The sequence below is a fragment of the Colletotrichum scovillei genome (assembly GCF_011075155.1).
Source record: "Colletotrichum scovillei strain TJNH1 chromosome Unknown Contig00003, whole genome shotgun sequence".
Taxonomy (NCBI): domain Eukaryota; kingdom Fungi; phylum Ascomycota; class Sordariomycetes; order Glomerellales; family Glomerellaceae; genus Colletotrichum; species Colletotrichum scovillei.
This window is the reverse complement of record NW_023336261.1, coordinates 1,236,255-1,263,617: the sequence shown is the minus strand read 5'-3', so window position 1 is coordinate 1,263,617 and position 27,363 is coordinate 1,236,255. Positions and strand designations below refer to the sequence as shown.

Genomic DNA, 27,363 nt, shown 5'->3' with positions numbered 1-27,363 from the left:
GCGACGTTGCAGTTATCCCATGTCACCCCCAGCCGATCATCAAAGGTGCACCTGCCATCACTACAAGGCTCAAGCTGTGTTAAATATGTGCTGACAGCTTGTAAGCTAGCCGAAACTACCTTACATCGAGCGGCCGAGATGTCTGCAGCCCGAGGTGCTGATGACGTAATGCCCGTCTCGCTCCGGAGCACGTCCCCCGGGCCCAGCTGCCGTCAGCTCTGCGACACAAGAGGAGCCTTGGAAGGCTAAAAGCTGGCTGGCTGGTCGCTGGAGCCCTGGAAATGCATGTGGGATGCCTTAGCTCAGAGGAGAGCTTGCTTGCTTGCTCGCACCTTGCTTATTTCCGCATAAATCGCTTTCTGACACTTTGTCGCATCTGCCCCTCGAGCCCCAACCAAATCTGCACGGCACCGCGGCACCTTCGCCTACCTTAACGCAACTTAGCTTGAGTTTCTGAGACCTCGCCCTCCCGCAACGTCACGAGCTCAACTTCTCCCCTTACCTCGCCGCGTGCTCCCGCTCCTCTCCACCACGAACCAGTTCGCACCAAATTCCAAAACCACCCAGAGCCGCCCGAGATCATGTGCTTCCGTCACTCTCTGTCGTCCCTTCATCAGCTGTAGAGCGTGGGGGTCAGAAGACGCTGTCGCCTGGCAGCCTCGTAACATCGTGCACTCATCGCCTTACCTCATTCGCCTCGGCCTCTCCAACGACCTTGGTCAAACCTCTGACCTAGCTCGAGCTTTTATCTTCCCATAATACTCTAAAATCCAGGGCCGTTCTAAGCACTCCTGCTATCGTCTTTGGACCTACTGTCCAAGGCACAAACTACGAACAAGCTGGCTCCTTTCGGGCGATTTGGTCCGCCGCGTCCGCATCCTCATAACCGCACAAGTCTTCTTCGATACTTATTCCCACGAAGCGTACGAGACCGATACCGCGAGCGCGTTATTAACTTTCGCCTCAATACCCTCCCGCAGCTTAAACACCGATTTCAGTCTAGCATCTACCGATACATCCTCGAGCGTCAGCGCAAGCGGAACGAGAAGTCGAGACTCGTCGACGTCTTTGCGCGGCACAGTCGCCGGCTGCTCCTAGGCCCGCCCTCGGTCAGACCGAGGCGGCATGCGAGGGAGCGAGGAGGCACTATAAGCAAGAAGATGCCCACCTTCTCAGACTACACGACGACCTACGGCGGAGGCGGGAGCGGAGGCGGGGGCGGAGGCGCCAGTAATGGCTATGGATATGGCTCGGCAGAAGATCCGCCCACCCCAGGCGAGAGAGGGTTTCGGCGGAAGTGGCTGGCTGCGAAGGCGGGGAGCATGTACCGGGCCGCTGCGGTAGGAGTCAACGAGATCAGGGAAGGTTATGCGCAGACGCGGGCAAGGCCTTTGGAGCCGGGTGAGGGTATGCCGAGGACCACGATTCCGGGATCGTTCCCTGACGTCGCCATCACTGTTCAGGGAGACGATCAGATGGTCATCTTTCCATCGTACGCAAAGCGGCATGTCAAGCAAGATTGGTCGGCGGCATACCAGCAGCACGCCGAGGAAGAGCCTGGCAGCGCTAGGGACCAAGAGTTTTGGAGGAAAGAGTGGGAGCGTAATGAAGACGAGAAAGCCATCGTAGATATCGACGTTAGGGGATGGGTGTACTCTCCTCATAAAGGGCCAATCACTCGGCGCAACCGCATTCTCATCGGCCTCGCACGCCAGCTAAGCGGCATTCCAGCTCCCAGACAGGATGCCCCTGCGCCCGATAACCTCTCTGCGTTACACCAGTCACACGAGGAACGACGAGAGCAGGAAAAGATTGCGAAAGAAGCAGCAGAAATCGAGAAGAGAGGCCAGGAAGAACGGCGTGTGGCGTATCAGGGTGGTTTTAGTGAAGCGCCAAAGGACGGGTCCGACGATGATGCGAATAGTATATACCGAGCGAGATCCAGATCACGAAGCGGCACGCACACGCCAATGACAGCTCCCGGGTCTCCCAAATTGGCACCCACTAGGACAAACACTACGGGCAATGATTTGACAGATGCCGAGCTGGCTGTTGCGAATGCCAACCTCATGGCTCGGATAGCGCCGTTCATGACTACACCCCTAGTCCAGCTACCCATCACTGTCTTCTTCTACAATGACGAGAAGTCGGCGTCACGGACTGTGCAGACTAACGATGCGGGCCACTTCATCCTCCGCGCCGCTTTGGAATTTGTCCCTACGCACGTCCGCGTCCTCGCTAATGAGGACTTGTCAGCGACCCAGGAAGTCAAGATCATCGAACCGAAGGGTGTCAGCTTGATCAGTGACATTGACGACACGATTAAACGCTCCAACATCTCGGGTGGCGCAAAGGAAATCTTCCGCAACACTTTTGTCCGTGAGCTCAAGGACTTGACAGTGGAAGGTGTTCGGGAATGGTACAACGAGTTACACTCAATGGGGGTCAGCATGCACTACTGTTCGAACAGCCCCTGGCAACTATTTCCGGTACTGGCCAGTTACTTCATGATAGCCGGCTTGCCGCCTGGGTCGCTTCATTTGAAGCAATACAGTGGCATGCTTCAGGGTATCTTTGAGCCAGTTGCGGAGAGGAAGAAGAGTACCCTCACAAGGCTCATGCATGACTTCCCCGAACGCAGGTTTCTCCTGGTTGGTGATAGTGGAGAGGCAGATTTAGAAGTCTACACAGAGCTTGTGGAAGCCCATCCAGGACGCATCATCGCCATCTTTATCCGCGATGTTACAACACCGGAGCAAGCCGGGTACTTTGATACATCGTTCGAGAGCAGCAGCGCACGTCAGAGGGGCTCAATGTCCAAGGCAACGGACTACAGCGATGCTCCGACGAATCGTCCGGGTCTTCCTCCACGCGGCGAGGCGAAGACGGTCGGTCCTGTCATGGGCGATCTGATCGACTTTTCCGATGAACCTGAAGAGACCACGCTGAACGACGCCGCTGCCCTAGCTCAAATCCAAGCCAGACCGAAGCCGCATTCAAGCACGACCGACACCGCTATTAGCCGAAAGCCACCTCCGCCACGACCGAACAAGCCAGCTGCTCTTCGCGGCGCCCCGTCTGATACCAATGTGCCCACAATCAAGGTCAACAGCATGGGTGCGACGCCTCCCCCGATGCCGAGCGGTCGCAAGCCGTCTGCAGACCGGAGCAATCCTCATCCTCTATCGCAAATGCACAATTCATCGCAGCAGACGATCGGAAGTAACAGGAGCCTACCGAGCACGGCCAAGATACCAGCCTCTACGTCACAAAACGACACGAGTAAGACGAACAAAGTTGCACCGGCGCCTCCACCGCCTCGGCGTGTGGGGACCGCCTCCAGCTCCCGTAGTCTGAGCCCTCGGAGCCTCGACAGCCGGCGGAGACTATCGGCTAACGGAGATGTCGACTTCGAAGCGCTGCCACCGCCCTCCGCAGGTTCCCGGCCACAGCAGGTTCAGCCGCCGCCATTTGTCAGGGCGCAGACGGCGAGTCTTAGGTCCGGATCTACATCCCCGACGTACGGCAGTCCAAACCTGGGGCCGACGGCGGCAGCACCGAATAGGAAGCACGAGCTGTGGATGCGTCGGCTACAGCGGGCTCAGGAGGTTTTGGAGTCGCACGGTGTGGCGCTGTATACCTGGCGAAGGGGCGACGACGTGGTGGCCGAGGCTGTGGGAATGGTGAAGGAGGAGCTGAAGAGAGTTGGCCTCAATGGTGAAAAGGATGCGAAGACGGAAGGGAAGAGGTTTGAGAGGCAGATCAAGAGGGAGCAGTCGCAGCAACAGCAGCATCAGCAACAACGGCCTCAACAGCAGGGCGGGTATCAGCAAGGGTCATATCAGCAAAGGAGGTGATCTTTAGAGATTCCGCGGACGGCATCGGAATAACTGGAGGAGGAGGCGTGATTGGGGGAAAGTAGCAAGCCGAAAGGATGGGGAATGGGGAAACGGAATAATAAAGGCGCTGGGAGGGTGGTTGATTCAAGTAAATAATTTTTACAATCAAAGTCTGAAATCCTTTCGAACCACGCGATGTCATGTTCCGAGGCGTTCGGCATGGTGATCAGCAAATTCATGCCCGTAGTCCTTCCAAGCATGATGATGGGTAAGGAGGCATCATGTAAGGGAGGCACGGACTGACGAGAAGAATGCTAATGGGAGGTGTCAAGAAGAACGCATGGCATGTGTAGCACCGCCACATGGTCCTTCTCCAACGAGGTTAACAAGACCCGAACGTAAATAATTCGGATACCTATCCCGAGCTATGGGAAGAATCATACAAAGAGGATGACGAGAGGTAGGATGTGAACCCCACTAGAGGTAGTTTGAAGAATATTATGGTTGTGCTTCAGAGTCGCTGCACGTCCCCCTTCTTCTTTTTGAGGTAGATGACGGGACATGCTATTGATTACATCCCACGAGTCCCGAAGACCGAGGCTGCCTTACTCAGCTGAGTTGACAGCAGGAATCCAGGCATGGTTGGCGAATGGGTTGTCTTTAGCTGCTCTTTTTGAGGGTGTATCCCTGATATGGACAGTTGGTGTCGGATACGATGGAGGTCCGTGTGGGATAGGAGTCTTGCATTAAGAAGATCAGATGTCGTTTAGATTGGGGACTACTGCCGGGACTTTGTGCCATGGTGTTGGGACTAATAGGGGGCTGAGACTGATTGGTGGGTTTGGTGTAAGCTTTCTTTGAGTTGATTGTCCACGACTTTCATCCCGTTCCTCTGGAACAGTACCTCGACGAACTAGATGGCGTCTCTTCAGGTTTGCTCTACACTAGACTGGGCCCTCACTTGTTGTGTCTGACTTGTCAGAAGAAAGCTTAATGCGCACGGGTTTCAGACGACTGGGGTCGTGTACCTTACGTGAAGCGCGCCAACGTTCTTGAAAGATTTTCTATTCTTGCGAGAGACGTGCTTTCTTGGGGGAATGAAGCGCATTGTGATCGTTGCGCGCGGGTTCGGGTCCACGGGACAGTCGGACGCCCAACCCAATGATGGTCTATTGATTGAGTTTTGGTGAGTGAACTGGAAGGATAGGGTTCGTTGGCGATTGACAGCGGGCAGTTGAAAGACAAGAAACAAGTAGAACTCTTTGGATATAAAGATGATAGAGTTCGCTGGTCCTTTGGGTTCTTGAATTTGGTTCATCAGCAACAGCTTTCAAGAGCTTTCCCAATAGGATCACAAAGAACTCTTTTTCGTTTCGTTTACATCTTGTTGCTTTAACGACTGGGTCGTCTCATATGACAGCTGGTTCTATCAACATACCAAGAATCTCCCATATAGTAGAGCCAAGACTCTTCATCAAGTTCATCCCAACCGTTTTATTGTCATAGCCAAGACGCTATCGTCCACTTCCCCCCTTATTACGACCATCTCATCTTGAAGGTAGCCCACTTCACGAGCTAGCTCATACAATGTACATCCGAAACAACCTCCTTGTCTTGGCCCTCTGCCTCTCCACCCTTGGCCTGGCCTCGCCCACCACCAGCTCAAAGAGCGGTTCCAAGACATCGCACAAGGGGAGCAGTGGTTCCTCCAAGGGCTCGAAAGCGCACTCTAGCGTCCCGGCTCATGCGCCAAAGGGCACTTCGGCGCCGAGTTCCGGATCCGGATCGGCTGCCGGTGGCGGTGCTGGTGGTTCCGCCGCAGGCAACGGGACGACCTCCGGTGGCGCCAACACGGAGCTGCAGACGACGTTCCCGACGGCTAAGGGGTCGCAGAACATTGCTGCCGTCAAGACCATTGCTGCGGGCCAGTCGTTTGACGGCGGTATGGTGATGTGGGATCGGAGTCCGAGTACCTGCAAGGGTCAGACTGAGGGCGGGAACAAGGACGCGGTGTTCATCCTCGAGGAAGGGGCGACGATTAGCAATGTGATTATTGGGCCTAACAATGGTGAGGGGATTCATTGTTTGGGGAGTTGTACTATCAACAACGTGTAAGCCAAGACCTCCCCCCCTCACTAGATCCTCTTTTCGACTCCAGCCACTGACATCCCCGACTCAAAAGCTGGTTCCAAAAAGTCTGCGAAGACGCCATCACGTTCCGCCAAACCTCGGGCACGTCCTACGTCAACGGCGGCGGCGCCCAAGACGCGGCCGACAAGGTCCTCCAGCACGACGGCGGCGGGACCGTCGCCGTGAAGAACTACTTTTGCAAGAACTGCAGCAAAATGTACCGCAGCTGCGGCAACTGCAAGACGCAGGTGGCGCGGCACTCGACCTTTGACAATATCCGTCTCGACGGCGGGAAGGTCCTGAGCGGCGTCAACGGGAACTTGGGGGACGGGACGATTGTGAGGGACTCGTGCGTGCTGGGCGGCGCGCAGGTGTGCGAGAACTTTGAGGGGAATAGTAGCGGTGCGGAACCCAAGTTGGTTTCGAGCGGGCCGGATGGGAAGCTGTGTATTGCTACGAATGTTAAGACTAGTGGGTGTTGAGGGGGTTGTTTGGGGAGGGAATATGGAGAGTTCCGGTGAGATATAGTGGTTTTGCTTGGAGGAGTGGCAGGTTCCATTGTCTATACTTTGAAGCAGTACATATGAATTAGAAATGGCTTGGGGTAGGAGTCAACCTAGAGTTAAGCCAATCTCTGAGCTGAGGCCATAGATACATCCATATTGTCACGACAACTACTTCGGTCCGTTTTTAACACGGATGAAGGCGTTTAGCCTGCTTATTTACGTGGTTCTCAGTCACTCGGAATTAAATGTATTTGGGCTTCCTGAATCGCCCTTTCCCCTTCTTTCTCTTTGGCTTCAAGCAAGTCTTTCTGGCTGCTTCACATTGCTGCGTACTTCTTGAACTTGTGAAATATATTGCAGCCAGATTGATATCTCAACACCACAATATGAAATCATGAAACAAGTCTACGTGAATCTCAGATCCTGCCCTTTTCGTCATCATGGGTTCTAAGACTTGATGGGCGTGGTGTACCTGACCAGGATATCCCCTCCGTCGACATTCGAGAGTCCCGCCAAACTAATTGACAAGCCCCGCCCTCATTATCCCCACCACATCCACAACAAGGGCTTCAGAGTTCAGACTCTTTCTTCCCACAAAAAATCCATACTCCATAGTCACAATTCTGGCTGGTCGCTGTCACATCCACTGAGCGTATCGACTCGCTCTCATTGGTCTATTAGTCTAGTTGGTTAGGACGTCGGATTCTGATGATAGCTTCGCTTCGAAAGATTTCCGTAAGCCCAGGTTCGAATCCTGGATGGACCTTGGTTTGCTTTTGCCGTTGCGCCATGTGGTGCGCGACCTGCGAACGGGAACATGTCGCCATGAACTTTTGCTGGGATCGACTTGCAACATCTTGGTGCACGTTTTGCTTGAAACATCAGTTGCTCTTGATTGCGTGTCCCGACATTGACAAGTAGTGTAGCCAAGGGCCGAAGTAATCTTGGTAAGCGCTTGTGTTTGGGACAGAAAAGTTGTTTGCTATGGATCATGTTTATATACATATGACTTTTCATTAAGGCCTGTCACAGAGAGATAATGTGCACGCGGTGCTGAAACGGCGACGTCGAGTTTAACTTGATATATGGGGCATTTTGCTGGGATGCATCAACTTCGGAGGCTAAATTACTCTATCTTGGCACCGCGTAATCCCCTCTGTTTTGTTTGATAGAGACTTGAAAGCTGAAAGACTGAAAGAAGAACACGCCATCATGTTCATCACTGTCAAAGATTACAAACTGCGTGCCCTCGTGCTTCGCATAGGGTTAAGAACCGGGCATGCCGTCAAGGAATACGGGGAAAGCAGGGAAACATCAGGCAATGCTACCGCGGGAGAAGTCTTCTCGAAGCCCGCCATGGCCTGATTGCCCAATGTGGCCGAAAGGACCGGGCTTCCAGGAAGATCGGACCGGGGTCAAGGGGGGCTGTCGGCCGTCCGCCGTTTGCCGAGCGCGGCATTGTGGGGAGCATGGACGGGGTTCATCTCGTATCGTCAGGGGATCACCGTATTCAAAAGTGACACTCCAATAATAGAGATCATGTGGATATCTGTAGGTAATGAATAAGATGTGAGGAAGTCCCCTTGGTTCGCGGTCCAGAGGGGCTGTCCTGACAGCGCTTGCTCGAAAGACCGAAACACAGATTCGTTGTTCGCTTGCCTTTGGGCAGCTTCCTATCGTTAAACATGTACCCTCACTCGTTCTTGGGTCTTTTGACTTCGTGCCTTTCGTTCTGCTCTGTTGCCCATGCAATTCCAACCGAGCGACGCCAGGCTAACGACAACTCTGCCAACGTTCAGACCTACTTCAACCTGGATGGCGCAGCGCACGGCGAAAAGGTAAAGACTCTCATCGCCGATGGCTACCGCATGATATCCTTGAGCAACTATGGCACAGCGTCGGACGCAAAATATGCCGCCGTCTGGGTACGGCGGGATGGAAACCCTTTCGAAACAATCTACGGTGCAGACGAGGCCACTTATGACGACTGGTTCGACTCGTGGAAGTCCAAGGCCTATGTGCCGACGCATATCTCCGTCACGGGACCGGCTGGCAGCGCCATCTACACGGGCGTCATGGAGAAGGCCAACGTCACCAACTGGACACAACTTTGCGGTCTCAACAACCCCTATGAGTTTGACAACGCGACGAATGGTATTGACATGGTTGTGAAGGGCTTCAGCATGTACGGCACTCCCTCGGACCGCCGCTATTGCGTTCTGGGCCATGAGAACGTCGGAAATCAGATGTCTACTGTCTTTTACTCAGCCGGCAACTACACCGTCGACTACCCTAAGATCTATGAGTCAGAAACAGCGAAGCGCTTCTGGAGACCATCTCGCCTCTTTCTCTCAGACGACCACGTCGTCACCCCCCAATTCGTGGACACCTCTGTTGGGAAGTGGGTAGCTTTGAACGATCTCACGGCCGAAGAGCTGTCCTCTCAGATCGAATTGCAGAAGCAGCAGGGCCTTCACCCAATCGACCTTCACGGGGGTGCTTCCGGACAGGATGTTCGCTTTGCCGTCATCTTCGCTGAGAAAGACGTTCCCGAGGCCCGAAAGTGGACCGCCACCGGCTCCTTCAAGGGATTCAAGGATAACGCAGGTGCCACAACGGCCTTTGATACCGCAATGCAGACCTGGATGAAGAAGAACGGCGTCCGCCAGGCACAACTCGCCATCGCGTCCAACGGTTCGATCATCGCCGAGCGCGGATACACCTGGGCGGAGACTGACCGACCCATCGTTGAGACAGACGACATCTTCCTTCTCGCAAGCGTAAGCAAGATCTTTGTTCACGCGGCTATCTCCAACCTCATCGAGGCCGGGAAGCTCAACTACTCCACGCCCGCGTACCCCTTACTCGGATACGACAAGCTCGCGGACGCCCGCGCAAAGGACATCACCATCGATCACCTCCTCTCACACACGTCTGGGTACAATCGCGATCGGTCCGGTGATCCGAGTTTCTTGTTTCGCGAGATCGCTATCACCCTGTTCAACGGCACCCGTGCCGCGACGCTGCGGGACGTCATCGAATACCAGGTCTCTCGCCCGCTCGACTTCGCTCCCGGCGCGGACTATGCCTACTCCAATTACGGAACCATGCTCCTGAGTTACATCGTCAGCAACATCACGGCGACGCCCTACCTCGACTTCTTGAAAGAAAACATCTTCGGCGATCTAGACGTACGTCTGTATGAGACGGCAGCAGAGAAGCACGCCAAGGACCGCATCATCCAGGAGAGCAAATACACGGGCTACGATCCGCGAGAACCACAGTCGTACCGTCTCGTACCGGGCCCGTATGGCGGCGACGGAGCTATCAAGGAGGAGTGCGCGGGTGCGTTCTCGCTTGGGGCGAGTGCGGGCACCGTGGCGAGGTTCATCGGCTCACACGCCGTCAGTGGCACCGGCGGCCGGGCGCCGTTTGCTGAGCGGGACGGGACGGTGGTTGGGGCGCGGACCTTTGCGTCGAGTAGGCCTGATGTTGACTGGGCTCTGACGATTAATACCCGAGAGTACATCTCTGAGGCGGAGTTTGACGACTTGAGGTATTGGAAACTACCTTTTGTATTTGAGGACTTTGCCGTGGCGTAGACGGAGAGGAAGATAAATAGAAGTAATGTTAAATTGCAAACTTGTGAACATGAAGCCTAGTGTTAATCTCGGATATGCTACTATAGTGACACAGCTGTTGAGCGCTTTCCCCGGATCAAGATAATTTGCTCTCAATCACGGCATACTCTCTCAACGCTTTCAAAGCTTCCCCGTGCTCTTGCTCAATTACCTGAGCATGCTTCAGTGACCTAGGCGTAATTGAGCAAGGGAATGGTAGTGGACTCGAATTGAAGCCATCCGAGTATGCAAAGCTGCGTGTACATCCACCAAGTCAGCTCCGGATCTGTGTGCGCTCAGGGGTAGGATTGGCACTTACATGTCCACCTCGACATCCCTGCCCTTTTCATCCGTTTCAGGGTTGACTTCAAACCCCCAGAGGATCCTCGCAATGTTCAAGGCTACGGATGCAGATCCAAGATGCATGCCAGGGCAGATTCGGCGGCCCCATCCGAAGGCACTGTGGCCGAACGTACCAGGGTACTCGCGTTCAGTTAAGAATCGCTCAGGCCTGAAATCATGAGGTTCTGGGAAGTCCGCTTCATTGAGATGAACTAAAGCGTATTATGTCAGAGTACAAGATGATTTGATGAGCATCTCGGGCTTGACGTACTGCTCCATAAAGGTGCGATGATGGTGCTACCCTTTGGAATGAACATGCCCTTATAGACATGATCCGCGGTACTCGCATGGGGAGTGCCGCCGAGCACGGCGACAGGTCGCCAGCGTAGCGTCTCCGCAGCTATGGCACGAACATACTCGAGCTTATTCAGATCATCGAAGGTGGGCAGCCGGTCGCCTCCGACAACTCTGTCAAGCTCCTCTTGTGCTCTCGGTATGAACTGCGGGCCGAATTTGGCACAAGCCAGGAAAAAGCTGGCTAGAGACCCGGCCGACTTGAGGCATTTATTTATCAGTTACGTGGGGTCTTTGCATAAGCGCGGGCTACGGAGGGGGAATTCCTCTCACCGTCTCAACGCCAGCTCCGAATGGTGAGCCTGCCGTGTAGGCTATCTCGAGATCTGACATGCCCAGGTTGGATTGCTCTTCAAGCAAATGTTTTGCAAAGGACGCTGGCGCAACCCCTCTGGCGACTTTGTCGCGGACCTCGTCCATAAGCTCAGTGTACATCTGAATGTCTTTTTGCCTCTGCTTCAAGACCTCGGCCTTCCAAGGGGCCAAGAAGCTGGGGATGTATTTGAGAACAGGGTATCTTTCTACAGCAAACTTGCCAGGGATGCTGCATGCCGATAACATAGGTTAGAGTTGCGAAGCTCTTGGAGAAGCCGGGGAATGGAAGCTCACTTGACTGATGTTAGACGTCCCATCGACTCGGCATTGCGTTGGACAACGATATCGGTGACAATGTCCTCCACTCTCCTGCCGTACGTCACCGTCACAATAACAGAGGCCGCATATCGTTCAAGGTGCCTTCGAAAGTCTCCGGGACTCATGAGAAGCTCATGCATAAGCACCTTGGACTCCAGGCTCTGTACCGGCCGGTACGTTTCGCTCTGCCGCTGCATGAAGCCGCTGTGCAGGAGCTTTCGCCATCGCCGCCAGAAGGGGGAGTAAGAGGCCATAAGGCCCCTCATGCCGCCAGAGAGGAGCTCACCGCCCATGATGAAGCGCGGGCGCGACGAGAAGATGGAGCCCTTCTTTTCGAGAAGGTCCCACGCCGCTTGGGCTGAGCCCAGCACGATGGTTGGCGTCGGACCCATCTGGAGGTAGACGACGTCGCCATACTTCCTACTCAATTCCTGGAACCAAAGCCATGGCTTTCGGATGCCTGTTTTGATAACCTTGGGACCCGGGGGAAGCTGTGATCGATGTGAGTAGAGCTTCCACTCTTGCCGCAGCTATTCGAGGTTGATGAAGTCAGGATAGTGTCCAGTCAAGCGTGTCAGGATTAACATTTCTTACCCGGGGAAATGTGAGGGCAAGATAAGAAACCCCAGCGATCAACGCCAAGTAGGCGAGAATGTCGAAGAGCATGATGGAGTGATTGACGGTTGGTAGACCCCGATCACAAGTCTGCAACTTCAACCCACGCATACATAGATTTTGAGTCGCCAATCTTTCTTCGGTTATCTCAAAAGACTTAGCCGGGGATATCTATGAGTTTGAGGGGGGATTTCATACTAGATAGTAAATAAACCTGAGGTTGTTCAATCTTTCGATGGTCAGTCGAGCGGTTAGCGCCTCAATTTCGACTCATCCAACAATTGCCGATCTTGGCGAACACGATTCAGCAAGCCACAACTGGGTCTCTTCAATCCTTCCCGCTCGATAGTCATAGGAAAATCAAGTCACGATACGAAAACTTCCCCTTGATAACCCCGCAGTCTGGGTTTAGAGCTGCACGTGGGTTACGCGGGGGAAGCAAGATGCGTGTGGGGGAACCACCCCCGAAACGAAGCGGCCCATGCATGCTTCTTGCTGACTCCAAACTTACAAACGCCTTGGTTGGATGGCGGATAATCATACCCTGGTCTATGGTAGCATCACCGCGGCAGTTGTTCGAGTGAGATGAGTGCATGGAAGATGAAGAGGTACAAAGTCTAGGAAGTCCCTGGAAGTCCGGATCCAAACGATCGATGTGCCTTGCTCGTGCAGTACTTGAGGATACTTTAGGTTTCGAGAATTTTACCAAGATATAGACTTGAGCATCACTTACATCTCTACTATGGAACCTGAACGTTCCGGTTGGCTGAGCAAGCCATTCTTGACGTCGATCCTTCTTGGCATAGGAGGATTTCTCTATGGATAGTGAGTTTCTCTGCATAACGAGAACATCCTTTTAACTAGAGTCTCACACGACATCCTAGTGATTCAGGAATCATTACACCTAGCTTAGCACTCAAGTCATTCCTCGCGTATTTCGGAAATCCGGATGCTCCCCTTCGAGGTGCAATCGTGTCAGTGTATCAAGCTGGAGGTATGATCTGCTCCGGGAAAAGCAACACCTACTAGTCTAACTTACTTTACCAGCATGGCTCGGGAGTGCATCCGTTGGTGTTACCAGCGACAAATTAGGCCGCCGTAAAGCGATCGCCTTTGGCTGCATATGGGGAGTCATTGGCGGTGCTCTGATGGCGGGTGCTGCCCATGTCGCAATGCGTAGGTGGAGTTGAGATCCGAGAAATGTAAGGTTAAGTACTAAATATGAGAACCAGTCATCATGGGCCGACTGCTAGTCGGTTTTGCAGTTGGTACAATCACTGGCGTAGCTCCAGTCTTTGGAGCAGAAATTGCAAAGGTCGGATGCTTCACTTTCCGATCGACTTACGAAAATTGCTTGAAGCTAACATTTTCCAGACTCACGAAAGAGCCAGGATCACAGCTGTCAACCAGATGAGTAAGTTGAAACGATTATCACAGTTTACACACACTAACGAGGTAAAGTGGTTGCCTGGGGCTTCTTCGTCGCTCTCTGGACTGGCGTAGGGGAAGGCAAATGGCAGAATCCTAACCAATGGAGGCTTGGTTTCGCCATTCAGAGCATCCCTGCCCTGATCCTAGGCATTAGCGTTCTCTTCCTTGGTGAGTCGCCTAGATGGCTCTGCCTAAAGGGTCGGCACGAGGAAGCTGAAAAAGCTTTCCGCAACTACCACTATGACGGGACCAACGACGACTGGTGCCGCAATGAGTTTACCATCATCCAGGTCAACATCGCAGAAGAGTTACAAGCTCAGGGCCGGCTATCCTGGGGCGACCTATTTAAGACGCCAGCGTTCCGCAAACGCCTCTTTGTCGGCTCTTTCGTTTGGGCTGCTGCAATGCTTTCTGGTATTTCGTTTGTGCAGTACTACCAAACGGCCATCTATGCTACGCTGCAGTTTAGCCAGGATCAACAGCTTCTCGTCAGTGGTCTCTATGGTTCTGTTGCACCCGTGGCATGCTTAATCTCGCTGTTCTTTGTCGATCGCATCGGTCGAAAGAAGATTCTTATCATTAGCTCGTCTCTGTTGTCGCTTTGTTACTTGATCATCACCATTTTAGCAGCAGTTTACCCTGCAAGACCCGGATTTCCAACCAACGAGGCGGCGCAGCGCGGTCTCATTGCGTGTATTTTCGCTGTTTCGGCCAACTATTCTGCACTCTTGGGACCCATGACATGGATTATTCCGTGAGTATCATTCCGAGTTTCAGTATATGAACTGCAGTGTTGACACGAATATAGACCTGAAGTCTTCACCACGGAGCTCCGAGCCAAAGCGAACGCCATAGTCCAGGTCATTCACTATTCCATTAGTCTTATCATTACGCAGTGTTCGCCAATTGCTCTGGCCGCGGTTGGCTGGAAGTACTTTGTACGTTGATTATGTTCAAATCATATTTTGACGAGTCTGTTCTGATTTGAAGGCTCAGATACTTTTCATCCTCACCAACGCTCTCTGCGCTATCGTCTTTGCATTTTTCTATCCCGAGACCAGAGGTATAAACATTGTAACCCACCGTACACGGGCAGGAGCTCACACTTCACTTATAGGAAAATCCTTGGAAGAAATTGATGAGATCTTTGGCGATGTCAAAATCGTGCGCGATGTCGACTTCGCCGAGAAAGCTGGAGTTCAAGAAGTAGAAGTCCGTCAGCGACACTGAAGAAGTTGTGGGGCTTGAATCTAACAGTGGAAATCAGAGATGTGCATCTACTAAGATTAGTTGCATCATACACATTGACAAAAGAGACATCCAACCTCAACTTACAAGCAACGGATCTCGTTTCCAAATTCACAAAACCATGTGATGTTCTATCGAAGTTAAGAACTGGAAAATACTATTGTCAAGAAGATTTGGAGAAGTAGTCGTAGTTCCTGTAAGAGATTTTGCTGCAGACACTTCCGTTGATGCTGCCACCATGCAGATATTTTACCTTCCAAGTGGGAGCTTGAGATTAAATCTCAAACAAAATATAGGATACGTCCAAGACTACTCATCATTACTCTCAATCCACATTGCTACAATTGAGGATGGAAAAGTATCACAATGTTCGGGATTCTTGGTTGATTGTATAAATATCAAATCGCTGAAACACCCCCTGGCAAGCGTGGACTAAGATTTCTTGCGTGCTCAAACCTCAAACACAAACTTTTTGTTCAATCCAAGCAGCCAATTTGACACATATTATGTATGTCGTGATGGATCAATCGTCCTCTTCATTGCTTCCAATCTCCAGCCGGTCATGATGCTTTTCTAATCAGCTCAGACTCAAATCGTCGTTCTTCACCTCCCTCACGACAACGGAAGGTGGTGCTTGAACCGTGCTCACGGCCGCTTCCATGTCAATGGCTCGCTCTCTCGTCTCCATCTGCACCACCAGCAGCTGACCAGCCGTGCCATGTCGCAACGTCCTCCCCCGTCGGTGTCTCCCTCCTTCTAAACAGGCCAATACGTATGTCCATATCAGGATGGACCCGGCGCTCATGAACGACCAGGCGAGAGCGACGTACTTGGTATCCTGCGACCAATCTTTGTGCGACGCGTGCCGCACGGTGAAGAAGCTGAGAGCCTGCAAGCCGATCCAGGTAAGCCAGTAGAAGTATATCAGACCACCAATGCGACCAGGCGGGGGAAGAATGCATTTGTGGATGCTAAAGACCGCTGCGTAACAAGTTTGCGTGAGAATCAGGACGATCAAAAGCTCCGCCATCCAGGCGATGGGTTGTTTGGACTCCGAGGATGCTCTCATCAAGGTCATGGTGACCAGAATTGTGGTGAGGAAGCATGCGCCGAGGAGGACTATAACTGAACATCTGGCTTCGTCCAAGAGGCTTGTCCGTGGCGACCATGGTTGTCCTCTTCGTCGACGGAGCCACATCTTTACTCGGGCGAGCGGAACATTGTAGAGAGGCATGGCTGGCTTCTTTGAGGAAAGGGATGAATATGAGGAGAACCTGGTGCTTTCTTCTCGGGTCTAAGATCTTGAAAGGGTGATGTTGTTGAGAGAAAACTGAGTATCTTGAGGCAGCAAAATTAAAAGAACAGTCCGCTTATCAGCCGCCGCTGTGGTCTCGCAAATGGTAGGAAATCGACTTATTCAAGAATCTGCGCTACTTGGCTTGAGGAATGTCATGATGTGTTTTCAAGCGAAGAGGCGTCAGGAGAGTTCATGTACACGCATACAAGCATTTGGGGGCGTTCAAGTCACTATGGGCGAAATCCACCTTGACAGAAGCTACTGACTTCTATTGGTGCTCAATATTGTGTCTAGCGATTCAAGACTGCACCTCAGGATCATCTCAATGAGTGCTGAAGGATGAGATTTGGATGGACAAGACGAGGAAAGTATGGAATTAGATATTGAGTGAATGACGACAACAGAGATTTGTTCTGATCCCCTCTACTTGTTCAGGCCGTTCCGGGGACGTTGAAGGTTTCTTGTGGGCAAGGGCGTTCGAAGTGGCATTCAAGGTCACGAGATAAGCTGGTTTCGCCCGGTCTCCGAACAGGCCGAGGGGGGTCGGGCCACGCTGATTGATGACTTTGACGTGACTGAGAGTCTTCGGTTGCAACTGCCTGGTGATTCCAGCTGTAGTTGTAGTCGGCTCGGATTGTCTCCGACGTGGAGCATTGATAGTCGAATGCACATGAAGTGGTTGTCCCGGCGATCAGATCAGACGGCCGTGAGGGCCTCTTGTCGAGGAGAATATCGCTCACTTACGAGACACCCCGCGCGGGCAATTGAACTCTCCCCGGGATTGTATGGGTCGACTGGACGCTCCCCTCTAAATCTCCAACATGTTTCCCCCTCGAACGTGCAGAGTCGGTACCCGCAGCTGTGCGAAGGCCACCATGTGTCTGGTGTGATGTGGAACTGTGGTGAGAGCCTCGAACGGTGAACCAAGCAGCGGACCGGTGGTTGGAGGGTCAAACTTCAGAGTCTCCGTAGCCCACCCGCAGCGACCCGAACCCCACGCTCCATACTCCGTGTCTTCCCCCTCACCGACATGCCTCCGCGCCCGGCTGCCCAGCTCCGCACCAACAGGAGTTCCCAGACTCGATGGAGTGTACACGAAGAGTACTTGGACACGACGCGTCCACGAGGGCGCGGGGCAGGTTGGGGCCCCCTCTTCCTCGCTGCTATCTGCGGTAAAATGCACCTCTCATGGGAAGCTGGAACTTGAAGACAGCATCGACGATGCGAGGCCTTGACTAATGGCGCGCGCTGCAGGGCCGGGGTGGGTTGGATGTGGGCTTCTGTGGATCTCACAGCTGGACTCTTGGCCGCAACCATGTAGTTTGAGACCGATTGGGCGGCGTGGTTTTTTTCCATTGAGGCCTAGAACTTGGTTGCCAGGTTTTTTCCCTTTTGGTGATAAGCTAAGAACAAACTCACCGAGCCGCTGTACTTAGTTACGTAGTTCTCTACAATTCTTCGGACTGAAGATATCAAATACTGCAGTTCGACAAATCCTACCCGACTCTCGGTCAGTGCGGTTGGATGAGTAGTCGGCAGGAAAAGGTTGCGCCAAGCGAGCACCAAGATCAGATTGATGAGCTGTCCGAGCTGCATGGCGCATATTGCTGCAGTCCTCGCATGTGGGATTACTCAGATACAGATTCGTACATAACAAGTACAGAGTATTGTTCTAAAGATTGAGACTATTCTCTGTTAGGTATGCGTAGGAGTACGGCATTACTGTCTCAATGTCTACCTGCGGCCCATCCGGGTCCCATTAATTTAGATCCACCAGACTGGCGGGCACTTGAAGGGAGAGAGCATGGGTTCACCCATGTATCTAGACATTCCTGACAACCTCATTGTTGAGCATTGGTCCGTGTTTAGCCCCGGCGTCTAGTCCGTGTGCCTGTATCAATGACATCAGCGGGGTTCCCGGGATGCCGTCACGGCCGGCCAATTCCCAAAGCTACCCCTCCATCATGCCACCTTATTGACCCCTCGGTCTTTTTTGGGCTCGAAGCACGCCGTTCTCTCAGCTATTCAAAGCTGCCTTTCTCCCGCTGATCTCTTCGAGCTTTTCCCTCTCTTCCTTCTTCATCCCAAAAAGTTTGATACCCAAAAAAGCCTTCTCTTCAATCTTTGCAGACGCCTCTTTTACCTTTACAACCCAGCCACATTCACCACCACCAATCCTTCAACATGCCCCAGTCAATTCCCACCGCTTCCCGTCTTTTGGACCTTTTCAGCCTCAAGGGCAAGGTCGTCGTTGTCACGGGTGCCTCCGGCCCCCGCGGCATGGGCATTGAGGCTGCCCGCGGCTGCGCCGAGATGGGTGCCGACCTTGCCATCACCTACTCCTCCCGCAAGGAGGGTGCTGAGAAGAACGCCGCCGAGCTCGAGAAGGAGTACGGCGTCAAGGTCAAGATCTACAAGCTCAACGTCAGCGACTACGACGAGGTTGAGAAGACCACTAAGCAGATCATCGCCGACTTTGGCAAGATTGATGCCTTCATCGCCAAGTGAGTTTCCGAGCCTCTCTCAACCCCGCGCGACTCTCCAGTGTAAGGCAATTTACTGACCGCTTTACTCTCTGCAGTGCTGGTGCCACCGCCGACGCCGGCATCATTGACGGCACCAAGGAGGCTTGGGACCACGTCATCCAGATCGACCTGAACGGCACCGCGTACTGCGCCAAGGCCGTCGGCGCCCACTTCCGCGAGCGCGGCTCCGGTTCCTTCGTCATCACCGCCTCCATGTCCGGCCACATCGCCAACTACCCCCAGGAGCAGACCTCGTACAACGTCGCAAAGGCCGGCTGCATTCACATGGCCCGCTCTCTCGCCAACGAGTGGCGCGACTTTGCCCGTGTCAACTCCATCTCCCCCGGTTACATTGACACCGGTCTGTCCGACTTCGTCGAGCAGAAGGTCCAGGACCTGTGGAAGAGCATGATCCCCATGGGCCGCAACGGTGATGCTAAGGAGCTCAAGGGTGCCTACGTCTACCTTGTCTCCGATGCTAGCACCTACACCACCGGTGCCGACATCGTCATTGACGGCGGTTACTGCTGCCGGTAAATGCCTCGTTTTGTGTGAACCGGGCGGAACAACAGCACATGGATATGGGAGACTGAAAGGTTTCTTGTCGTGGATATGATGTTATGAATTAATTTAAAATAATAGACAAAAAAGTAAAAAACACTGTATTCTCAAATGATTGATGTGATGTATCAAGCTCGTCCTATGATTTGATGCCTCAGTAAGATAACACAATACCTAAGTAACAATCATCATTCATGTTGGGTACATGAGATTTAATACAGTACCTTGCGCGGATCACGCAAGATCCATCACCATTAGTCGCGATAATTTATTTAATCCTGCAAGATGCTCCTCTCAAAATTTGCGGCCTCGCCATGTCCGACCTCCGCGAACATGAGTGATGATGTATGCGTGATGCCATGGCCTGGTTCCTGGATCCATTTTCTTAGCGCAATAAGCTAGCTATCGTGGATTACCTGTTAACGCTCCACCTGTCGCGTCTTCTCAAACAGTAATCCTGAGCTTGGTCCACTGCACCTCCACCACAAACCTTCATTCTTTTAATCAAGCATGATCCGTAACTAAGCCCGGTATGTGAGCTTCACTCAAATTCGCATGGGAATGCGTCAAGAAAACACAATCTCACGTGAAGTTACAGCTACTTGATCTGTCCTCGATTGAGATCCATGTATTGATATAGATAGAGTTCAGTGATACAACAAATAATAGTGATATTATGATGTGTGGGTGACGGTCGTGATGTCGAGACTGCATATCAACGGGGTTTTAAATTCGCCCCCCTCCAACACGTGCTACCATCGTAAGAACATCTCAAGTGCCAGGTTCTCGGGATCCTCAAAAAGTCATTCTTAGAGGTTCCTGGCGATGAAGTGCGGGAGTAACTCCTTCGTCCAAGCTGGTAAATGTCTCCTCAAGGCGATTTGGCATGTCTTTGGGCCTAGCCAGGCCACTAAACTTGTCATGAGGAGAATTTGGAGTCCAATATTATCGGCTTCGTGAAGGTAGTAGATGACTTTGAGGTCCCAAGGAAGCCGGTTCCATTCACCAACTACGGAGAAGGAATGCCTTCGTATACAAAAGTGAAGGGTGGTGTAGGCGACACAACCAAGGCCGGTCGCGGTCTTAAGCGGGTTGAACACAGAGGCCAGCGCAACCGTTGTCGCAACAATAAAGAGTATTTCCGACCAGTGGGTGGTGAAGAACTGTCGTGAAACTTTATCCCAGAAATCGAACACACAGTAGAGGCAGAATATCGTTAAGGTAGTGACAAGTGCGGGCGGTGAAAATCTCTCGTGATCATCGTCCAGTCTTCCCTCGTCGCCAACTGATGGGGTCGATGATTCTCCTTGACTTTTGAAATTTTCTTCTAAGGAAGATGTTTCGGAAGTAGTTGGGGTCGGCGCTTGAGACGAATCTTGAGAGTCCTGAAAATGCTTAATACATGCGTCGGTGTGGAGCTCCGTGTTTCTATCCAGTCCATATTCAGAATCAGCCTTCGAGTCTGATGATCCTTGATGACTGCTGGAAGGCGCTTTAGAAGCGAACTCCTCGGAATCATTGTTGAGCTTCATTTGTCGTGCAGCTATTGATTTTGGTAGGTCTTTAGAAATATCGGAGAGGCTTTTGAGGCTTGGGGCGACTTTTGGGGTTAAGGTAGGGTATCAGGGACGGCTTAGTAGGGGAATCTTGCTTATTCTTTGATTAGAGAGACGTCATAGTGGCTTCTGTAAAAAACCATGCGATTTTTTCGGGCTCATCGGGTGTATGTCTGCCTACCTTATATACGTTCGCTGATCCCACAAGGTGCTATGTCAACCACGGTGTCGCCGACAAGCCCAGAGCCGTAAGCTTTGCGCCCTGTGGATTGCTGTGAAGCTGATAATACTTGCCAAACCTTGGTTACTCCCCCCTTGCTTCAAATTTTGGAACGATGAGAAAAGCATCTCACTTCAAGTGCTGGGTGGGCACTATACTGTTTTATTAAAACTGTATTCTGGTATTTGTGACTCACAAGAATTAAGTTTCTGCGATAACAAGGTACTTAGATGAGACTCTTGACGAGGACCTTGTCCGTCCAAACATATACCTGCATCTTTCAAGGCCGAAAGCGTCTCTTCTAGACCTCATGGATCTTGGGTGTCCTTCCCATTTCGAACCTGCAGGCTAGTGTAGCCAAGCTTCGACCTTTGGAAGGTTGTTCTTCAGATTGGGACTTGACGATGATTCAAGCTTCTGATTATCCTTCCCCGTGATAATGGTAAGTCTTAAACAAGCGTTGATGTGGAAACATGGCGCAAATCGAGTTCCAAATGGAGAGGTGTCGTTGAGACAGTATTGTATGTGTTTCAAGCCGCCAGGCGCAACCGTATCAACAGCGTGATATCAATGTTTCTTTCGAATTTCTTTCAACCTAAGATAAGGTAAGCCCAGTAGGTTTGGGCAAGTTATAGACAACTCCCTATGATTCTCTCTGAGAAACCACCATGAGGAATCCCGAGTCTTCACAACATTTCATTTTCAACGCTCAGGAGGATCCACCGGATACTGGGACCAGATCAATCTCAACAGATACGCCTCCGCCAAGTTCGCCGCCGATAGATCGCTTTGTCGTACCCGCGGCGGTATACAAAGCGAAGCGGATAGCTTGTCTAGACGCCTGCTCGCCAGAGATGGTTTCAACGTTGAGATATCTAGGATCGTCAAACTGACGAACGGGAACATCAAGCGTCCACCGCCCGATACCATCGCCGCCCTCCGCCGCTCGGTCGTTGATGCCAGCGTACGCCTTCTTGAAATCGTCGCTGCTCACTTCAAGCGAAACCGAATGAACTCCGAGCGATCCATTCGGGTGCTTCACATTCTCGGGAACATGATCCGGTACACGAAGCTTCCGCGGCGTTCGATCAAAGCACCAAAACGGCAACTCGCCCCTCTCCACTTTTCCGGCTCCGGCCCCGGCAGCGCTATCCGGGAGTGCAACGGCCCACTTCAGCTCCTCGCCATCCGGCCTGATGCGCCCGCCGGGCACGGGGTCCTCGTACACAGCCAGCGACTGCGCGGCGTGCACCCGTTTCTGGATCTCGGCGAAGCCGGACTCGTCCTTGAGGGAGTAGGCCCAGTCGATGATGGTGCCGTCCGGTTTCGGGCCCCACTTATGCTTGAGGCGGTCTTCCCTGCTGATGCCCGCGACGAAAGAGATGATTTCCAGGTAGGTGCCGTCTGCGAAGATGACGAGCTTGTTCTCTGTGAGGCCGTCGGCGTGGCGGCCGCCTGTGAGGATGGTGAATTCGGATGAGAGCCAATTGGGGAGGGAGGCGAGGACGTGGTGGGGGACCAGGATCACGATGTGATCGAGGAGAGGCGGGTTTGAGCTCTGAGAAGACATGTTGACGAGATATTGAGTGAATATCAAATGAATTATATAGCGGCGTTGCCGTTGATGTAGACGATTTCAAGACGTGTTGTCTTTGCGATATGTATCCTGCAGGGACATCATCCGGTATTTATCGTTCTATTCCCCGCGCGGCCCCACAATGTCACCATTGCTGATAGTCATTGCGAAGAGACGCGGATGTATGAGGTCCGCTATCGGTCGACAACTTTCATGAGTCTCTCGCCAAGTCTCTCGCAAATACCTCAAATACCTCAGAATTCTATCTTGACATTTTCCGATGTATGGCGGAACCTCGACGAAACCTCCGACACGTGGCCGGCAGGCGTTCCCGTGCCCACTTCATCAAGTTAGCTGACGGTGTCTTATGTAATCAAGCTGGTCTCGTGGGAAAGAATGGTGCTAATTCAGAGGGAGGGACTTCTCCTCTCTGTCACGCATGGCTTAAGCACACGGAGCACTTCTTCTTCTCTTCGAAACTGTCTAATTGCAGAGTCCACTGCCAACTTCAGACCACTGTTTTCTCGTTGCCTCCTAGGCAGTGCATACGCACTCGAGTCCTCGTCAGTGAGACTTACGTGGATTACCCTGTCAAACTTCAAGGGCTTCTGGAACTCGCGGCAGGTCTACCAGAAGCAATTCCTTTCTGATCCCAGCGAAAGGACATCCAACAGGGGGCCAAATTCTCATCACTACTCCCAAAGGACTCTGACCATTCAGATTATTGGTCTCATTGCTGGTCGTCTTAGGAAACAAACATCCTACGCTCTCTGCCAGTGCTTGCGCGCTAAAGTTTGGAGGCTCGGTCGAAGGATCCTAGGGCCGTCCCTGGATGTCCACCAAAAAAACGCTGGACCCGAGAGATGGCGCTTGAGCCTGGCCTTGGACGTTTATCCTTCTGCCAGACGCGAAACTGACAAGCAGACGTATCCATGACAGGATGAAGGGTGGTTGTCGGTGCAGTTCGAGTGGTACAACAACTGCTGCTGTACGGCAATGTCTCGGACGCAGGATCAATCAGACAAACAACACCCCGAGTCAAACACCTGAATCATCGCCCGAGTGGGTCTTTGTTGCATTTCTGCATAGAGCTCTGCGTGATCAAAAGAACTGGCCTCTTGTGTGTACGGCCGGCGATTGTTTGCTCTATGCGTAGATCTTCTCGCGAGAGTTATCAATTACCAGTGGCCAGCGCCGATTTCAACTGTGCGAATCCAGTCACTCGCTAATGCCAAAGTTTTACGACACTCTCTTCTGAATCAGTCGCTACGACAGGCTGGAGATGGCATAGCTTCTCGAACTTGGACCGACTCTGCGCTGACGACTAACAAATGCAGAAGGGCGCCTAGTTGCCGGCTTGTTGCCCGAGCACTTCCTACGCTCAAAGCATACTTACCTTGCTCAACGGCGGGCCGTTAGTGGTCCCGTACTACAGCTCACCCACTAGCAGCCGCAAGATCTGGACCTCGGCCGAGCACCGTGATGCTCGCACAAGACCTGCATTTAGTCTGACTATCTCATACTGCGAAGCTTGTGGCGTGTCTCGAGGCTCGCGCCGTCTGTGACTACAGGCTCGACACTGATGGCAATCTTCCTCAGCCAAGCCCGCATTCAATCGAAAACCGACACAATGGAACGCCGACCCTCCGCCTCCCGGTCAGCCCGAGAACCCCTTCCCATTCGCTCCCGAGGCCGTGCGTCCCATCCCACCCTTCCCATCCTCCCCCTCCTCCCATTGAGGCTCACAACCCAACTTGGACTTTGGAGGACAGTACGGAGTAGAATAGTAGTAACGAATCAGATTTATCCCCCGCCCTATCCCCGAATCGCTTGATTTTCACTCATAATGGGCTGCGTTCTGATAGTACCCACCCCGACGATCGCGTGTCTGGGGTCTTGGTGGTAACGGGAGGCGGATCACCCTAGGGAGCCTCTTGGTGTCCGCACATGAAACTCCCACCGTCTGATGCAGACCCTCGTCCGACCAGGCTTCGTGGCGCTCGCCGCATGAATCTCGTCGCACAGAAACGACCATCGGATGGCAGGCTGGGGGGCATTTACTCTCAGCTAACTTGCTGTTCGCAGGTTCACTGCCCCCTCCAGGGCCTCCAGTGCCTCTCCAGCTGGGCCGTTTGTGGATGATGGGGAAGGGGGGATAGCAAAAGGAAGTCCACATCTCACCTCTCGGTCCCGCCCTCCCGTTCGCTGGTGTCATGTCATATAGCCCATGGGTTGACTACTATTCTTGGACGCTCCCTTTTTCCCAACGTAGCATTGTCGATGGCCTGCCAGTAGTAGATATGTCATGCGGCTCCCCGCTGCCTTATGTACAGACGGTTCTTGATCCTTCTTCCCAGGCCTTCTTGCAACCAAAGCCCCCCCTTTCGTGTTTGCTTCGTGCTGCCCTTCGCTTCTTGGACCGCAGGTTTTTCTTCGATTCTTCGGATTGAGTCCTTTCTTTTTTTGACATTATCAAATCATTTCCACTTTCGCTTCTTTTTCATTCGCTTAGGTATCGAATATGTTGTCAAAGACACTTACACTTTTGGGGTTGACGGCGGCAGCATGCGCTAGGGTGCAGTTCTTGGCAAGTCTCATATGATCTACATCAAGACTTCGGACCAATGTGTCTAACCTTTCTTGCCCAACAGGGAGTTGCGATATCAGGTGCCGACTTTGGCTGTGAGATTGATGTAGGCCTCTCCCTCAATACTTCATCTCATCCAACAATTCGAGACTAACTCGAAGCCAGGGAAGCTGTCCAACGGGAAAAGTCCAGCTGCCTCTCAGCTCACTGGGAGGCGGCGACGGCGAAGGCCAGATGAATCACTTTGTCCAGAACGACAAGCTCAACATGTTTCGACTTCGTCAGTCTACTCACAGCCTCTCTAACCATTGAGAGTCTAATACTGACACCCAATACAACAGCCGTCGGATGGCAGTTCCTCGTCAACAACCAACTAGGCGGCCAACTCAACGCCGCCAACCTTGGCAAATACGACCAGATAATGCAAAAGTGCCTCGCGACCGGCGCGCACTGCATGCTCGACATACACAACTTTGCCCGCTGGAACGGCGGCATCATCGGCCAAGGCGGGCCGACAGACGACCAATTCGTGTCTCTCTGGACCCAGCTCGCGACAAAGTACAAGGACAACGCCAACGTCGTTTTTGAGATCATGAACGAGCCGCACGACCTCGACGTCAAGCTCTGGGCGGCGACGTGCCAGAAAGTAGTCACCGCCATCAGGGGCGCCGGCGCGACGTCGCAGATGATCTTGCTGCCGGGGACCAACTTCAACTCGGCCGAGTTCCTTGTCAGCAGCGGGAGCGCGGAGGCGTTGGCCGCGATTACGAACCCCGATGGAACGACGGATAATCTGATTATTGATGTGCACAAGTATCTTGATCAGGATAACAGCGGAACGCATAGGCCCTGCACGACGGACAATGTCGAGAGTTTCAGGACGGTGGCTGAGTTCCTGAGGGCCAAGGGACGAAAGGGGCTGGTTAGCGAAACGGGCGCCTCGAGCGATGCTTCGGTACGTCGATCGATTTCCTTGTTCTGTCATGCGTGATGTGACTAACGGGTGGATGTAGTGCTTCACAACCTTCTGCGCCCAAAACACCTTCATCAATCAAAATTCCGATGTCTTCATCGGTCTCGTGGGCTGGGCAGCCGGCAGCTTCAGCACGGACTACGTCCTCAGCCTGACGCCCAAGAAGTCTGGCAACACCTATACCGACAACAACCTCATGAAGCAGTGCGTCCTTGACACCTGGGCCAACACGGAGCAGAACGTCTCGACGCCCGTTGCGCCACCAGTGGCTCCATCATCGCCATCGGCGGCTCCATCATCATCAGCGGGCGGAGCAGCATCACAACCCGCCGCGTCCTTGGTGCCGACGAAGCTTCCCGCTACTACCTCGCCAGCGTCGGCGGCTATTTCTACAGCTCCAAGCTCAGCTCCGAGCTCAGCTCCAACACCGGGACCGCGACCTAGCAGCAGTAGCGGCGATGAAGAGGGCATCGCGCCCCCGACGACGATTGTGAGCATGCCGACCACGCTGCTGGTCGACCCTTCTACGCCGACACCACCGGCGGCAACGGGAGCTCGGAGCGGTAGGAATGGGACGACTACGACGACGAGCTCGTCTCCTCTTCCGACGGCGGCGGGGTCGAGGCTAGGAGGGCTTGATAGTCTGCTGGGACTCGGTTTGGCAGTCGCCTTCTTCCTGTAGAATCAAGCCATTGGTATCGCGGAGACTAGCAGATAGAAAAGAAATGAATGTCAATCATCTGACTGCCATCAAGGGCTAAAAAAAGGAGTGACTCGAGGGGGACTCGAACCGCTTGAAATGGCATACTATCCCGATGGGCCTCAGTCGACAGTCACCTTCTTTCTACAGAATCTGAGCCATCAGCACCACTGTCACAAGTAAAATAACAAAAGGATATTCAAACGTATCATCGTAGGATACCAGTGAGCAAAAGCAAAAGTGAAAAAAATAAAGACTCAAACTGGCAAAATGGCAGAATATGGTGCCTCCGCGAGACGCTGGGCGCGGAGGTCTTAAATAAATTTCAGTTTGCGATCTGTAGACGAGAGTCACACGCTAGACCAATCGGCCAACGTGGAGGGTCTCGCCTATCCCGACAGACAGACCAACTTTGCTCAGCTATAGGGGATGTGAAGTGTGCGTATTCCTTGAGCAACCGTGATGGCTTCTGGCATGCTTTGGAGCCTGAGGTACCTTGCTATCCTACGCATCAGGGTATTTGATATTTCTCCTTTCACGTCCTCCCTTCTCTATTCGTCTTCAAAACCCAGCCACCATGCTGCATACTACCATCTAGCTGTGATTACCACCCGCCTTCCAAGATGGAGCTCCCGTCATGGTTTTCTCTC

At 52.8% G+C, this 27,363-nt stretch overlaps 8 protein-coding genes and 1 further gene across 8 annotated transcripts; 6 read left to right on the top strand and 3 right to left on the bottom strand.

The window, feature by feature from the left end:
* Positions 1 to 297: 297 nt before the first annotated feature.
* HER10_EVM0004739 (uncharacterized protein) lies at positions 298 to 3,956 on the top strand. The gene has a single exon (XM_035474372.1). It carries the CDS (start codon positions 1,161 to 1,163, stop codon positions 3,855 to 3,857), a length of 2,697 nt encoding a protein of 898 aa, XP_035335967.1. The 5' UTR covers positions 298 to 1,160; the 3' UTR covers positions 3,858 to 3,956.
* Positions 3,957 to 5,426: 1,470 nt separating this feature from the next.
* On the top strand, positions 5,427 to 6,451 carry HER10_EVM0004778 (pectate lyase A; the record flags this gene model as incomplete). The annotated part of the gene is made up of 2 exons (XM_035474411.1): positions 5,427 to 5,950; positions 6,022 to 6,451. 2 exons carry the CDS (start codon positions 5,427 to 5,429, stop codon positions 6,449 to 6,451), a joined length of 954 nt encoding a protein of 317 aa, XP_035335972.1.
* A 1,709-nt stretch (positions 6,452 to 8,160) lies between these two features.
* On the top strand, positions 8,161 to 10,077 carry HER10_EVM0001338 (penicillin-binding protein; the record flags this gene model as incomplete). The annotated part of the gene is made up of 2 exons (XM_035471089.1): positions 8,161 to 8,495; positions 8,532 to 10,077. The coding sequence occupies 2 exons, from the start codon at positions 8,161 to 8,163 to the stop codon at positions 10,075 to 10,077; spliced, it is 1,881 nt and encodes a 626-aa protein (XP_035335646.1).
* Positions 10,078 to 10,192: 115 nt separating this feature from the next.
* HER10_EVM0003205 (uncharacterized protein) lies at positions 10,193 to 12,090 on the bottom strand (the record flags this gene model as incomplete). Its single annotated transcript, XM_035472889.1, has 6 exons — positions 10,193 to 10,349; positions 10,415 to 10,649; positions 10,709 to 10,991; positions 11,065 to 11,335; positions 11,401 to 11,954; positions 12,019 to 12,090. 6 exons carry the CDS (start codon positions 12,088 to 12,090, stop codon positions 10,193 to 10,195), a joined length of 1,572 nt encoding a protein of 523 aa, XP_035335821.1.
* A 691-nt stretch (positions 12,091 to 12,781) lies between these two features.
* HER10_EVM0002658 (uncharacterized protein) lies at positions 12,782 to 14,700 on the top strand (the record flags this gene model as incomplete). The annotated part of the gene is made up of 8 exons (XM_035472360.1): positions 12,782 to 12,864; positions 12,924 to 13,033; positions 13,087 to 13,215; positions 13,272 to 13,354; positions 13,414 to 13,453; positions 13,501 to 14,224; positions 14,279 to 14,408; positions 14,467 to 14,700. 8 exons carry the CDS (start codon positions 12,782 to 12,784, stop codon positions 14,698 to 14,700), a joined length of 1,533 nt encoding a protein of 510 aa, XP_035335770.1.
* A 595-nt stretch (positions 14,701 to 15,295) lies between these two features.
* Positions 15,296 to 15,887, bottom strand: HER10_EVM0008881.
* A 1,996-nt stretch (positions 15,888 to 17,883) lies between these two features.
* HER10_EVM0003992 (short chain dehydrogenase) lies at positions 17,884 to 19,210 on the top strand. Its single transcript, XM_035473652.1, has 2 exons — positions 17,884 to 18,519; positions 18,597 to 19,210. The coding sequence occupies exons 1-2, from the start codon at positions 18,200 to 18,202 to the stop codon at positions 19,075 to 19,077; spliced, it is 801 nt and encodes a 266-aa protein (XP_035335892.1). The 5' UTR covers positions 17,884 to 18,199; the 3' UTR covers positions 19,078 to 19,210.
* Positions 19,211 to 21,554: 2,344 nt separating this feature from the next.
* HER10_EVM0004314 (glyoxalase) lies at positions 21,555 to 22,521 on the bottom strand. The gene has a single exon (XM_035473963.1). It carries the CDS (start codon positions 22,445 to 22,447, stop codon positions 21,587 to 21,589), a length of 861 nt encoding a protein of 286 aa, XP_035335927.1. The 5' UTR covers positions 22,448 to 22,521; the 3' UTR covers positions 21,555 to 21,586.
* A 1,967-nt stretch (positions 22,522 to 24,488) lies between these two features.
* Positions 24,489 to 26,695, top strand: HER10_EVM0002246 (cellulase; the record flags this gene model as incomplete). The annotated part of the gene is made up of 2 exons (XM_035471966.1): positions 24,489 to 25,995; positions 26,054 to 26,695. Exons 1-2 carry the CDS (start codon positions 25,462 to 25,464, stop codon positions 26,693 to 26,695), a joined length of 1,176 nt encoding a protein of 391 aa, XP_035335725.1. The 5' UTR covers positions 24,489 to 25,461.
* Positions 26,696 to 27,363: the final 668 nt, after the last annotated feature.